This window comes from Podarcis liolepis (genome assembly GCF_965112155.1).
Source record: "Podarcis liolepis genome assembly, chromosome: 2".
In the NCBI taxonomy this organism is placed as follows: domain Eukaryota; kingdom Metazoa; phylum Chordata; class Lepidosauria; order Squamata; family Lacertidae; genus Podarcis; species Podarcis liolepis.
Window position 1 is genome coordinate 39,237,041 of NC_139555.1, and position 13,679 is coordinate 39,250,719.

The following is a 13,679-nucleotide window of genomic DNA, read 5'->3' on the forward strand; positions in this document are numbered from 1 at the left end:
TAAATAACACATTAGTGGTTATTTATTACATTGAACCAGAGGTTTAGGTAGTCCTAAATAATAAACATAGTCTGAAGCATCCCTCTCTCTCTCTAACTAGTTTTCTGGGACTGTTGTGCTCAAGTCCTGCTTGCATGCTTCCTATCAGCATCTGCTTGGCCAGTGTGAGGACACAATTCTAGACTAGTTGGGCCAGTGGCCAATGCAGCAGGGTCTTACGTTTTGGGGGACGCACAGAAAGCCCCTCCAATATATAAAGAGCATGATCAACATCACAATCACATGCATATCTACTCAGAAGTAAGTCCCATTGACTGCAATGGGTCTCCCAAGTAAGCAGATTCAGGATTGCAGCTCAAATGTAGTCAACGTTCATGCTATATACAGCTAAGCATTCTACTTGTCCTTAATGTGCAGTGAAACCCTATGTATGTTTACTCAGAGGTAAATCCATTAAGCTATATGCGGCCAACTCCAAAATGAGTGTGCAGCAATCTTCGCCAGCCTGGTGCCTTCTAGATGCTAACTAGGGCTGGTGGAGTTGCAGTCCAATGCATCTCAATGGCACAGGTTGGCTAAGACTGATGAGTAGGATTGCAGTGCCAATCTTCCAAGCCACTTCTGCACCAGTTTAGGTTTCTTGTACCTTTTCCAACAGCAAGACCATGATTTCATGCAACTGTTGGCTTATTAACCTTATACGGAAACAGGGTCCAGGTGTGACACCTGAGTGGCATCTAGTTAGTGCTGCTTTCCCTCCCCCTGCCATACTTGCTGGATTTGTGCCTGTGTCCCAGACGCCCCCAAAGGGATGCAGGAGGCGCTGTGGGTTAAACCACAGAGCCTAGGACTTGCCGATCAGAAGGTTGGCGGTTTGAATCCCTACAATGGGGTGAGCTCCCGTTGCTCGGTCCCTGCTCCTGCCAACCTAGCAGTTCGAAAGCACGTCAAGGTGCATGTAGATAAATAGGTACCGCTCCAGCGGGAAGGTAAATTGCATTTCCGTGCGTTGCTCTGGTTTGCCAGAAGTGGCTTAGTCATGCTGGCCACATGACCTGGAAGCTGTATGCCTGCTCCCTTGGCCAATAAAGCGAGATGAGTGCCGCAACCCCAGAGTCGGCCACAACTGGACCTAATGGTCAGGGGTCCCTTTACCTTTTACCCAGACCATCATCAAGATAAAATATTGGGGGTGGGCAAGTAAGCCCTGCCTTGCATAATCGATCGCTATTTGGCTGGCAGTGCCCATTCACTTGGAGCAGGGCAGCCTCCTCAAATATTTTTGGGGAGTCCCGAAGACCCCCCCCCCCGGCCCCTAGGAGTTGACTCCTACGTATCCGAGCCTGTGACGTGCTCCAAAGAAATCCCTTGACACAAAAAGAACCCCCGTCTCTCCTAAGGGCTTCCAAGAGCAGCTCGGCAGTGCAGGGAGGAGCCGAGTCCGCTCCGCGCGGACTCCAGTGCGGGTTTTCTCAGCTGACGCTCGAGTGGGTGGTTTCTTGACTTGGCCCGGCTCCCCGCCCCGTGCGAAGCCAGAGCGAGCGCCGGCTTGGAGAGAGCTCTAGTAGGCTGCTGCGCCGAGTGAGTGGCCGGACGGAGGGGATGGGCAGCTCGTGCTAAGGGCTCGATTCGGACCGCCTTCGCCGCTCGCCATGTAGCGCTGGCCGCGGGCGCTCTCCTCTCGCCTGGTCTGGTGGAACTGTTCCCGAGCAGCCCGGCGGGGACCATGCGGAGAGCCCCGGCGCCTGGGCTGCTGGTGCTCCCGCCGCCCTCGCCGCTCCTGCTGCTGCTGGGGCTGCTGGCGCTGGACAGGGGCTGCACGGCGCAGTACTCGAGCGATCTGTGCAGCTGGAAGGGGAGGTAAGAGCTCGCGGGGCGGACGGGGAACCCTCGGCGCCCGGTGGCAACACGGATCAGCCCGGCGCTCCATGTGCGCTGCCAACTGCTCGGTCTTTGTCCGGGCATATCCCCGCACCTAGGCTTTGCTTCCCTGGATGCAACCCTGCAAGGTTTTTGCACGGCTTGGGATGCGCCCTCCTCCCTCTCTCCTTTCCGCCCGAGCCAATCTTCTTTACTCTTTACTCTCTCGGTGGGCAGTTCCCCGTGCCACCTCCGAGGGGGTCGACGAGCTCCCTTTAAACCGAGCGCGCACCCTCCGAAAGGCGCTTCAGCCCTTCCTCTTCTAGGGGCGCAGAAAGGGCGGGCAGATGTTGTCCTTCCATTTCTCTCTGGCCACTTTCATGCGCTCTGCATTTGGAGCTCTTCCTCACCGCCCCCCCCCCCCCGCCTCTGTTTTTACGACCATTTCTTCCCTTTTGCTCTTCGAGAGAACCGGGGCTTGGATCCGGCTTGACCGCGGAGCGAATGCTTGCTTCCTCTTGCAACTTCTGCCCTTATGAATGCAGGGAGAGGGGAATGGGGGGGGGTCCCTTAGTTATTCTCCCGGTTTTGTTAAGTAAAGTTTCGCTCCGGGTTGGAGTAACTGGCTGTGGGGGTGGGGGAGTGTTGGAGAGATGAATTGAAGAGGCGCTTCGTCCCGCGCTGGGCTCACTTGCTCCAGCGGCTCACGGACACATGGATTTGATTGTTGCGAAGGGATAAAAGCAACCTCTCCTCTGCTGTTTGCTCTGATTTATTGGAAGCGGGAAGGGGGGGGCGCGGAGGGAAGGAGGAGGAGGGGGCACTTTGATTAACATTCCAGGAGTGTTCAGGATGAGTATTGCCAAAGCAACGGGCAAAGGCGGGAGCGGGGTGGGGGGAGCGGGAGGGCGGCTTGGCTTTTCGCAGACAAAGGTAGAGCGTTTCTCTGGACTGACCACGCAGCGACACCGGCCACATCTGTGCAACCCAACACCCGAATAACACACTCTGCACCTCCTCGCCGCTGACCTTCTGCATTCAAGCGTTCACTTCGCTGTAACACAATAGGCTTGTAAGTCCTCCCTTTTAGGAGGCGAGTTGACAGGGTTGGTGCGGATTGTTCGCGCTTGGCGAAGCTGCAACGCGGAGAGAGAGCGAGAGCGAGAGAGCTGGCTTCGGTTTTGTTTAAATCCCCTCGGTGGGATTTCGCTGTCTTAACATTCCCGCCCCCGCTTTGGAACGCACCTGATTAGTAGGACAGGTCTCTCCCCCACACTCCCACAAATTCGAACACACTTGATTAATTCAGGGTTGTTGTTTTTTTTGTTTCTTTGCCATATTGGGTTACTTACCTTAAGATTTTTTTATACTTTTTTATGGAGGGGGCGAAATCCTAATTTAGAGGCCTGCTTTTTTTTGTTCTGGGTGGAGTTAGCTCTTCCTCGGAAATTGTAAAAGTGGTGCGTACTTGTGGGTGTTTTTAACATTTGCCCGAACTTCCTCTGGAGTTCACCTGTTGCTGAACAATACTGATCTCTGAAAAGATACTGGTCTGGTCTCTGTTACACCTGTGGCATCACGTCACTCCTGTTCCTTCAGATTTAAATCAGCATCGCTGATGGCAGATTCTTGCCCAGTGTTCCATGTCTGCCACAGCTATGCTAATCGTTCTGGTTGTGAAATCTTTTAAAACTGATTGGCTCCAAAAGCTCCCCCCCCACACTTTAATCCGCTGTAATCATTTTAATGTGTCTTTATGGTTTTCAAAAACCTTTTATAGATCGTGACTTTTGAGGGCTAGATTTTCATTCAGAAATGAAACCATGGCTAAATGGAGTGCATTTGTAATCTATATTCGGTTTCTTCTGGACACTTAAAAAAACCTCAAATAAGGTTACCGGTGGAAGACTTTAAAACTAATACATAAATTAGGTGGCTTTGAGTAACAACTTGACTATTTTGGGGGATAGCTAAAGATCAAAGAGGCGGAAATAAGGTTTTTGTTACATTCTTTTCAGCTGATTCCTGTTGTTGTTTGGGGTGTGAGGGAGAATCCAGGCACCTCTGTTTTCTTTTATTGGGGACAGGAATCCAGATGGTAATGAATTATCTTGAGTGTCAAGGATTGTCACATGTACACTGGCATTTTTCTATATTTTTTGCATTATCTAGAAAGATAATAGCCGAAAATAGTGACACGGGCCACTTGCTGGGGGGAGGGGGGAGGGGAATCAGGTAATTGTAATGGCCAATTGACTCAGGGCATGATTTTAACAGTTTCACAGCCACATTTCCTGACAATGTGGTTTGCTGAAATAGGTAGCTTTTTGAGCAAAACCCACTAATTCTCAGACTGTGATCCTAAATACATCTGCCTGAAACAGAAGCATTTTCTATCAGCATCAGTGTGGTTTACCACAAAAATAAGTTTTAAGAGCCCTTGGGATTCGCTTTGATCGCCGGTCCCTAAACCCAGCCCTAACAACAAACCTATAAGGTGGGATACTAGTGTTTCCAACCTAGATTGGGGTCCTAGAGAGTGGCATGCTTAAAATTGCCTCATAGAGGCAAAACATTTATGCCCAAGGACTTCCTGATTTCTACTTGGTCTTTCAGCTACCAGCTCATTAATATATTGCTATGCTGATGAATGAAGTCTCTCTTCTAAGCTCGTCAATGTTCTGAATGCCAGCCACAGGGAATGTGTGTAGCCAATATGACTCACTTTCCTGTTGTGAGGCTGACCCAGCCATTCTCCTCTTCCCCCCTCCTCACCCCCCCCCGTCTGTCATCATGTATTTTAGTTTCGTGGAATGACACATTATTGTGGTTGCACAAGCAGAGAACATCTGACGTCTGAAAAATAGGTGGAACTGACCAAAACAGGTGCCTCTGGTCTGAGCCATACTGCCTAGGCTGCAGAGTAGTGTGGGGAGGGCTGTAGCTCAGGGCTAGAGCACTTGTCTTGCATGCAAAGGGTATCAAATTCAATCCCTGGCATCTCCAGGTAGCAGAGACTCACCTGTGTGAAACACTGCAGACTTGCTTCCCAGTCAGTGTGAATACACTAATAGCCTGACTTGATTTAAGGCAGTTTTTTCTTGGAAGGGTAGGCCTTTAATGGCTGCTAGTTCTGATGCATATATGCCACATCTCAGATCACAGTCCGGGTACTAGCAATGAGAGGTCTGTTGCCCCCGTGTATTCTGCTTGAGGGCTTCCCAGAGGCATGTGGTTGCCCATTTTTAAGAGTCAGGGTACAGGACTAGGCAGACCTATGGTCTGATCCGCTTCCTATGTGCTTATATAGATCTAAGAACATCACACGGGTAACAAATTGAGCTTTTGGCCTTCTGGAATGGACAAGGACTGATCCTGCAGCCTATGCACCTCTCTGTTTACAGGGCTGGCTGGTGTGCTGTCCATCAAATGCTTTTTGGGACTCCAGTTCCCAGCAGCCTCAGCCTGCATGGCCAGTGGTAAGGGATGATGGGAGTCCAGCAACACCCGGCAGGCACTACAACAGCTGCCGTAGTCAGTAGTTACTATTTAATGGATAGCTGCTTTGGCATCATGGTTCAACTAGAGGGATGAGTTTGGAAGTTGGAATACCAGGTTCAGAATCCTGCTGCGCTTTGACGTTCACTGGATAGGTCACAGGCAAGGTTTTACATTTTCAGCTTAACCAGCTTCTACCTCACAGGGTTGTTGTGAGACTTAATAGTGCAATCCTTCCTTGCCCAATGTTGTTATCTGACACTGGAAAGGGTTGTGGTGTGGTACGCTGTTTTCAGGGAAGGGCACCTTGGCTTTGCATCCAGCCCTCCCTAGAGCAGGGGTAGGCAACCTAAGGCCCGGGGGCCGGATGCGGCCCAATCGCCTTCTCAATCCGGCCCGCGGATGGTCCAGAAATCAGTGTGTTTTTACATGAGTAGAATATGTCCTTTTATTTAAAATGCATCTCTGGGTTATTTGTGGGGCATAGGAATTCGTTCATTTCCCCCCCTTCAAAATATAGTGCAGCCCACCACATGGTCTGAGGGACGGTGGACCAGCCCATGGCTGAAAAAGGTTGCTGACCCCTGCCCTAGAAATCCCTCTAAGGAGCTCCATTCCCAGGCCCCTCCATTGCAGCAGTCTGGAGCTGGCATAGCACAAAGGAAAGGAAGAGCCACTCAGTAGTCATCCTGGCTGAGTGTGAGCCAAAGGTCTTGGGGTGCCTAGGTGCATGTTCAGCTTCTCACTCCTGTCTAGTCCAAGTTAGGATTGCCCTTTAAAGTGTTCTTGTGCTGTGAGGTCCTTGATTCAGCTATACAATATGGTAATGTAATCAATACACTGCACCAGTGGCGTAGCGTGGGTTGTCAGCACCCGGGGCAAGGCAAGTAATTTGCGCCCCCTAACCCATGGATTTGCGCCCCCTAACCCGTGGATTTGCGCCCCCTAACCCTAACCCCCAGATGTTGCGCCCGGTGCGGCCGGCCCCCCCTGCACCCCCCACGCTACGCCACTGCACTGCACCAATTCTTAATTGGTGGATTTTGTAAGCAAGCATTTTTTTTTTAAAAGAAGCAACTTGAGGCAATTGATTCCTGGGGGAATTGGGGAAATTCCTTCAACCAGGAAGGCTGTGACCAGCCCTAGTATTCTACATCCCATCTGTATCCTTGTAGTCTGCTCTCATAAGACGTTTGTTACCGCAGAATGTTAGGGCTTTCCCCACATAATCTCCTGTCTGCATTCAGTCTGATTACATTGGAAGAAATGGGTCTCTTTTTGTGTCACCCCAGGCACTGGGAATAGATTGCCCTGTGGCAGCAGATGAGGTTACAGGTACTGCCAAGAATTTGTGAAGAGATGTAGTGCATCAGTACCTATACTGTGGTGGCCAATCTGCAATCTCCATAGTTAAAGATCACAAAAGTCCTAAGATGTTTAAATCAAAAATGCCAGACCTGCTCTTTTACTTTATTTCTCTCCACCCTCCACCCCAAGATCTCTGTTTCCATTTTTATTTGGCAAGAATACCATAGAAGTTAAATTAAATGCATTGTTGTCCTGTCAGGCCTCTTACATATTAGATATTTAATTTCATGTTTCATACCTTTTGGTAATGAATCTTCTGACCACCCCATGCAAAAGATGTACTTTCATCCTGACCAACTCTAGTGAGTGGCAGCTTTAACTAGGTCACGAGTCTTTAGCCAAGGAAATCTATGTGTTTCTTGAAATTGCATTCAGTGTTCTCCATTCCATTAGGAACTTGGCATGTTACCCCTAACTGCTTGTTCTTCCCAATTTTGCCTTACCCCATTTGCGGCTTGTGGGATATAATTGGCCCCAGTGAAAACTTCTACAGTACACCCACTTTCCTTTCAGTAGCAAGGAAAGCTTGCAGACATCTCATGCATAAATCCATTGTCCCAATGTCAAGCTTGCGTACTGTGGAAACATCAAAGCAAAACTCCCATTTTCTTCTCCAATGACTTATATCTTCCTTTCTAGATAACTTTACCCCCGCTGAAGAATGATCACATTTTGGAGCAGGAATAGTATTTTGCTCATATGATGTTGATAACGCAAACTGCTTTTAGAGGGAAATCCAGCAACTTCTTCGCTTGATGCAACCACAGTAAAGTCATTACTAAAATGTAGATTATCTGAGGTTTGATGGGCTGCAGAGCCCAGTTAGCATGCTGTCAACTGCTTTGCCCTTGAGAATGCCAGATGTGTTTGGGTTAAAGGAGTGGGACTTTCATGTATGTTGGATTTTTGAACCGAACACTGTAGGTAGTGGCTCCCCTGGAATGACTGTAGCCACACAACATCCCTATGAGTGAGACTGTGACTTCATTTTTGTAAATGTGGGTGATAAGGGCACAACTAGTCAAAATCAGTCAGTTCCTCCTTTTGAGAAGAGGGGTTTGAATCCAGCTCAGTGTAACAATCTGCCCACCACCAGACCACACTGTGGCAAAGAACACTGTCTGCATCTCATGTCCCAGCTGAGTGATGCAGATCTCAAATATATCAAATGTTTCTTTGTGCTGGTGGGCAAAAGCACAGAGGTCAAGAACCAGCTCCTTCTCCCACAAGCATCTATGCTCTTGATGTGGCTTTCAGGATTATTCAGCAGCATGTGTTTGTAGACAGTATTATGATGATGATTATTAGAATTTGACTTTTTTGGAGCTTCCTCATGTAACCTCTGAACAGAATGTTATACTGACATTCCCAATAATGTCAGCCACTTCGCTCTTAAATGGAAACCATATGTTGGGCTGTGTGCTGCTTCCTATTCCCTCTCCTCCTTCCCAGTAATATCTCCCACAACTAATTTTAAACTCCGGTTGAGCTTAAATATGTATCCTTTCCTCCCCCCCCCCACTCTTGCATAGCAGCAAAGTCATTTGACTCCTGGGGTTTAACATCACTTATATTCTCTCAATTGTTTCATCTGCTTTCACAAGTTGCTACACTCCAGCTCCTATGAGCTCCAGCCAGCATGGCCAATGGTCAGAGATGATGGGGTTTGGAGTTGAGTAACATCTGGTGGGAACCAAAATTTGGGGAAGGCTGATTTACATAAACATGGGGAGATTTGGGTGGCTGGTGGGAATGCGGTGGAGGACTGAACAAACCTCAGTGTTACCTGTTATCCACAGCTTTTGTGAGCGAGTTAAGTCTTGTCACTCAACGTCTATTATAAATGTAAATAATTTGAACCTCCCAAAGATGTTGCATGGCCCCAGATAATGGAAATTATTATTGCAACCAAAGGGTAGCCAATGTGTGGTGTCCTATATATGTTGTTAGACTCCCAATTCCCATCAGCCCCAGCCAAGCATGGTCAGTGTTCAGGGATGATGGGAGTTGTAGTCTGTGACATCTGAAGGGTACCATGTTGGCTACCCTTGTTGCAACTTTTTCAGTTAAGCACCAGAGTTGAATTCACAACTGAAAGCCTTTTCAAACTACATGGCCTTGCCGTGTTCCGCAGCCGCTATTTAAATCTCCACAACTTATTTATCTGAGCATATACAGTATTCTCTTGAAATAAATGGAGGGGCTCTTACAGTAAACTATCCATCTTTCCTTTCCTCCCCCAGTGGACTAACACACGAGTCTCACAAAAAAGATGTTGAACAGGTCTACCTCCGCTGCGCCGAAGGATCCATAGACTGGATGTATCCCACAGGAGCGCTGATAGTGAACCTGCGACCCAGTATTGTATCTTCCTCTTCCAAGCATTGGACTGTCTGCATAAAGCCCTTCAAGGACTCCGCAGGAGCAAATATTTATTTGGAAAAAACTGGAGAACTGAAACTGCTGGTCCAAGATGGGGATCACAGCCCCGCCCGAGTGCATTGCTTCAGCTTTGAACAAGGCGGACTCTTTGTCGAGGCCACCCCTCAGCAGGACATTAGCAGGAAGATCACAGGCTTCCAGTATGAACTGATAAACAAGGGGACGGCATCCGATTTGCACATGATTTCTGGTAAGTTGCGAGACGATCCATTGCAGTTGCACTGTCCTGGTTTTGAATGCTCAATGTCTGCCAAAGTGAATGTGAAAATAGTACACTGGGGGGGGGGTCTACAGTCCATCAGTTGTCTGGTTACACAAAGTAGCTAGAAAGAAAGTTGTACTCTTCAGAAATGGTTATGGTGAAGAGGAGCTCCTTCTAGGAAGAAAAATGTTAAGAAATAAACAGATATTTCTTACCTTTCTTAACAGGTCAGTGTTATGCAACTTTGCTTGTTGCTCCTGAAATGAACAACCTGTATTCAGTGTGTGTGTGTGTGTGTGTGTGTGTGTGTGTGTTTACCTCAAGGTACCAAGTCACAAATCCCCTGCCCTTTTTTAAAAAAAATTATTATTGCTTTCTCTCTACCCCACACCTTGTGTACAGGTATAAATTGTGAGACAGGCCCCAAATCAAAATGATAACATAAATGACTGAAAAGAGAGGTCATGAATTGTAAACTTGGAGCTACTTTGCACATGATAGGCTTCCCAGTAGGAAAGTGCATGTACCTCATTGGGAGAATCACATCAGCCTGTTGTCCTGCATGTACAGTGGTTCAGGGGCAAGTGATTCAGCCAGTTGTTGCTGGACAAAGACTTCCTTCCTCATTCCACTCCTATTGTTCTGCTTCTGTTCCTCCTATTCCTTGACCTAATTACTCTTTTGTTGCAAAGGAGTGGTTCTTCTCCTGGGGCAAGGCCTGCCTTATCACATTTTATAATCTCCTCAATCTCAGTGAAGATGTACAGTTGATATGACACATCTTGCCATGTGATGTAATTTAGCGGTGCCTCTGTGTCTTTAGCCCAAACAGGCCTTATGGACCTACTACCTAGGTTTTCAGCCAGATATTTGTATGGTGGTAGTGCTGCTGTTGTGACCCACCATAGAGCAGGCCATGGCCCAGTACTGAGTTCTGACCCACCACTTTTGCACTAACATGTAAAAAAAAAAACCATTTCTTTCAAACGTTTGTATCTTCATGTGTTTTATTCCCTCCATCCTCAAAACTGCACTGAATAAAGAATGCATGGCATGGCCTAAAGAATATGCACTGAGTTATTAACAGCATCCTAGGGGGCACAGATACCTTTTGTATCAAACGGGGAAAGGCCAGGGCGCTGTTGGGTACTGCCACCAGTTTTCAGACAAATTCATGACTGGGCAGTTTTTCAGGCACCTGGGTTGGGCTGGTTGTGGTCTTCAGAGCTGAAATTTCACATCATATTAGGTCAGTTGCTATCCTTTGATTCTGATGAGACACAATACAAATGTTTTGTGGCTACTGAAGCACCACTTAATAACCTGCATTTCAAAGTCACAACACACACAACTTTTGAGTCCAGCTCCTACTTGTGCTTCAGGCGTTCTTTTTTGGGTTTTTTTTTTGAGTGGAAATTTTCGGTTCTGCAAAGTAATGTTGGCTGCCTGTCAATTCAAAATGTGTAGACTGCAGACATCTGTTTTTTTGGGTGACCTTGCGCGTGTAACTCTACTTTGGCTGCAACAGCTGCTGCAATTCTCCGCAGCAGCTGATAGGTGGCGCATTTGGCATTGCAACTGACAATTGGATATTTTGCTCTCAATTATGTTTTTCTTTTTGCTTTCTGAGATATTTTAAAGTTGGGTATTTTGGAATCTTAAATTATTTCTAGAGACTACATTGCAACAAAATCTGTTGCAGTGCGTTCCTGCTTCTGTGCAGTATTAAGTCCCACTTAATTTATTGGGACTTGATGTATAAGATAGTAACTTTAGCATATGATTGCCCATATTCTAGCAAACCACCTGCTGATTATTTCTGTAGATTCAGCTATAAATTTATAAGCCCTTTTGCACCCACTTAGTTCTTCCCCACTGAAACTAGGGAGAAATGAACCACACTCCATTGTTTAGTGTTGCGTCTGAGCCAGGGACCATGGTTTATTCTACTCCAGACAAACCATAATGATAAGCCAAGAACAAGCTTCAGTTCCAATGTAATGCAGGGATGGTGGTTTCTTTCTCCCAAATGTGAGCAGGAGGAATAAAGCAAGTGTGATCACCTCGGCTCATGGGTGGGAGGTAAGCCATGATTCGTGGTTTACTGTGGTACACAAAGGCTGTCTCATGTTTGGTAGCTAGGACCCATCAGTTAAATTCTAGTGAAAATTCTTTTTTTACACCACATTTACAACACATTCTTATGCATTTCAGGTGCAAATCCCACTGAGTTCAATGGAACTTGCTTCCAGGGATCATGTGTAGTATTGCTGCATTTGCCTTCCTTACTGACTAAAGGGAGGTGGTAGAGTTCAAGAAAGGTGTGAATTGATCCTAGCTTGAGAGAGAATAGTTTTGAAGGGCTAAAAGAAGGCAGCTGTGAAGTTCATGCTTAACAAGGTTTCACATAAGTTGACCCTACTTCCCCCTCCCTGCAGCCATGTACTCTCATCAGCTAAATGACTACTTGCCTCTCTTCCTGCACCCTTATGATATTACTGAACCCTGCCCTTAATTTTTTTTCTGCTCCTTTTCCTAACCTAGCTGTCATCAAAGCACCCGAGTCATCATATTAATACCTTAATGACCCGTTGTGCCCCCAGAATTATGACATTGCAGAGTGCATCAGCACATAAGCAGTGTTTGGCAGAGTGCCATGGTTTTAATTAGTAGATCCAGCGTTTTATTAGTTTACACTCCTCCATTCTCAATCTGGGCTTTGCAAATAATGCAACTAGACTTCCCCAAGCAAGCTTCTTGGAGCAGGGAACAAACACTGTGTTGTAAACCATGTTCTGTTGGTTTAGCCATATTCCTATGGCACATACCCATTTATGTTCTGTGTTTTTTGGGAGTTTCATTCAAAGACATGCTATACAGTGGACTTTGTTGTCATTTGATGTTACATCCCAGGGCATAGGATTGGCAGAAGCCATGGCAGGTGATCTCCATTATGTATGCACTTTACTTGGGTTCCCTCCACTCCATAAGTGAGTTTGAAACATTTTGTGAATGAGCAAAGATTGGGAATTACCCTTTTAATGGATAGCAACATGTGAGTTGTGCCTGCTGCTAGTTTCAGCGGCTGAAAGTGAATTACTGGTCCACTGATGTATGCTGACCTAAGGCTGGAGTTATGTAAATAGGAAGGAGTAATTAGGCAGCATTTCTATATACATGGCAAAAAGAGTGTGTCTGATGCTCATGCCACCCCCTCCTGTAAGCACAAAACCACAAAGTTCACATTGGACTGTGGCGCTGAAAGTGAACTATATAACATCATCCAGGAGATACTGGTTTCACACACAGTGCTAAACCATGGCTTAGTGCTATGAGCAAGCCCTACGCAGCAGCTTAATTCTGACTTGCTATGGTCTATGAAGCCACAGGCTATGTCTTGGTGCTATGTGCAAACCTAGCACCCTTTCCCAACCGTGACATGCTTAACACCTGCACCATCACTACCAGGTGCTCACTAAACTACCAAAGCACAAGAGCAGGCAAAGAACAAGCCATCTTCTGTGGGACAAATTGTTAACACATTCTTTTTTTAAAAAAAGAACAAACAAACTATGGCTTAGCCTTATGTGTGAACCAGGCCACTGTGTGATGTGTAGGATCTAAGGGCGGAGAACTTGCATTTTGTCTTTGTAACATCTTTTTGCCTGCTTTCCTTGCATCAATATGCTACACATTTTCATGCCCTCATCTTTGGCAACCAGTGATGTATTTTTATTTTATTTTTTGTGGGTGGGGGCATAATGATGAATCAGGATGGGGTAATTTGCAATAGAAATTCAACATGGGCTTCTGAGTGTGTGTGTGTGTGTGTGTGTGTGTGAGAGAGAGAGAGAGAGAGAGAGAGAGAGAGAGAGAGAGAGAGAACAGCTACTTCTCCTAAGAAGAGGACAAAGTAGTGAGTAACTTTCTTTGAAATCTTCTGAGATCAGCTTGAAAGCGATATAGCCAGTGGCACTACCAACTGAGAGGAAAACTAATAAAATTAGAGACAGCCCCATCCCTCCCTCCCTTTCCACTCTGTCTCACTCTCTCATATAAATCTGGAATGGGAACTTTACTAAAGCACTTGAGAATAAACAAAGAAGGTTTGGGGCTGAGGCTCGCTCAAAGGTAACCACTATATGCGCACACAAAAATACAGTGCTGCCTCAAATCTTTTTTTTTTTTTAATGAAAGGAAGGAAAGTTGGGGTCCCTCACTGAGCTTGAATAATCTTTCTTTGCAGCTGTTCATCTAGGATTCCAATCCCCTTACTCATGTTGAAAAGCACTTTACTCCATGAGAGTTT

The 13,679-nt window shown here is 46.6% G+C and overlaps 1 protein-coding gene across 1 annotated transcript in view; it reads left to right on the forward strand.

The window, feature by feature from the left end:
- Nucleotides 1–1,393: 1,393 nt before the first annotated feature.
- Nucleotides 1,394–13,679, forward strand: part of METRNL (meteorin like, glial cell differentiation regulator) — a 28,922-nt gene continuing 16,636 nt past the window's right edge. Inside the window, exons 1-2 of the mRNA XM_083487695.1 lie at nucleotides 1,394–1,860; nucleotides 8,970–9,358. Of these exons, the coding sequence (XP_083343821.1) occupies nucleotides 1,727–1,860; nucleotides 8,970–9,358 (523 nt within the window). The 5' untranslated portion in view covers nucleotides 1,394–1,726. The remainder of the gene's footprint in view (nucleotides 1,861–8,969; nucleotides 9,359–13,679) is intronic.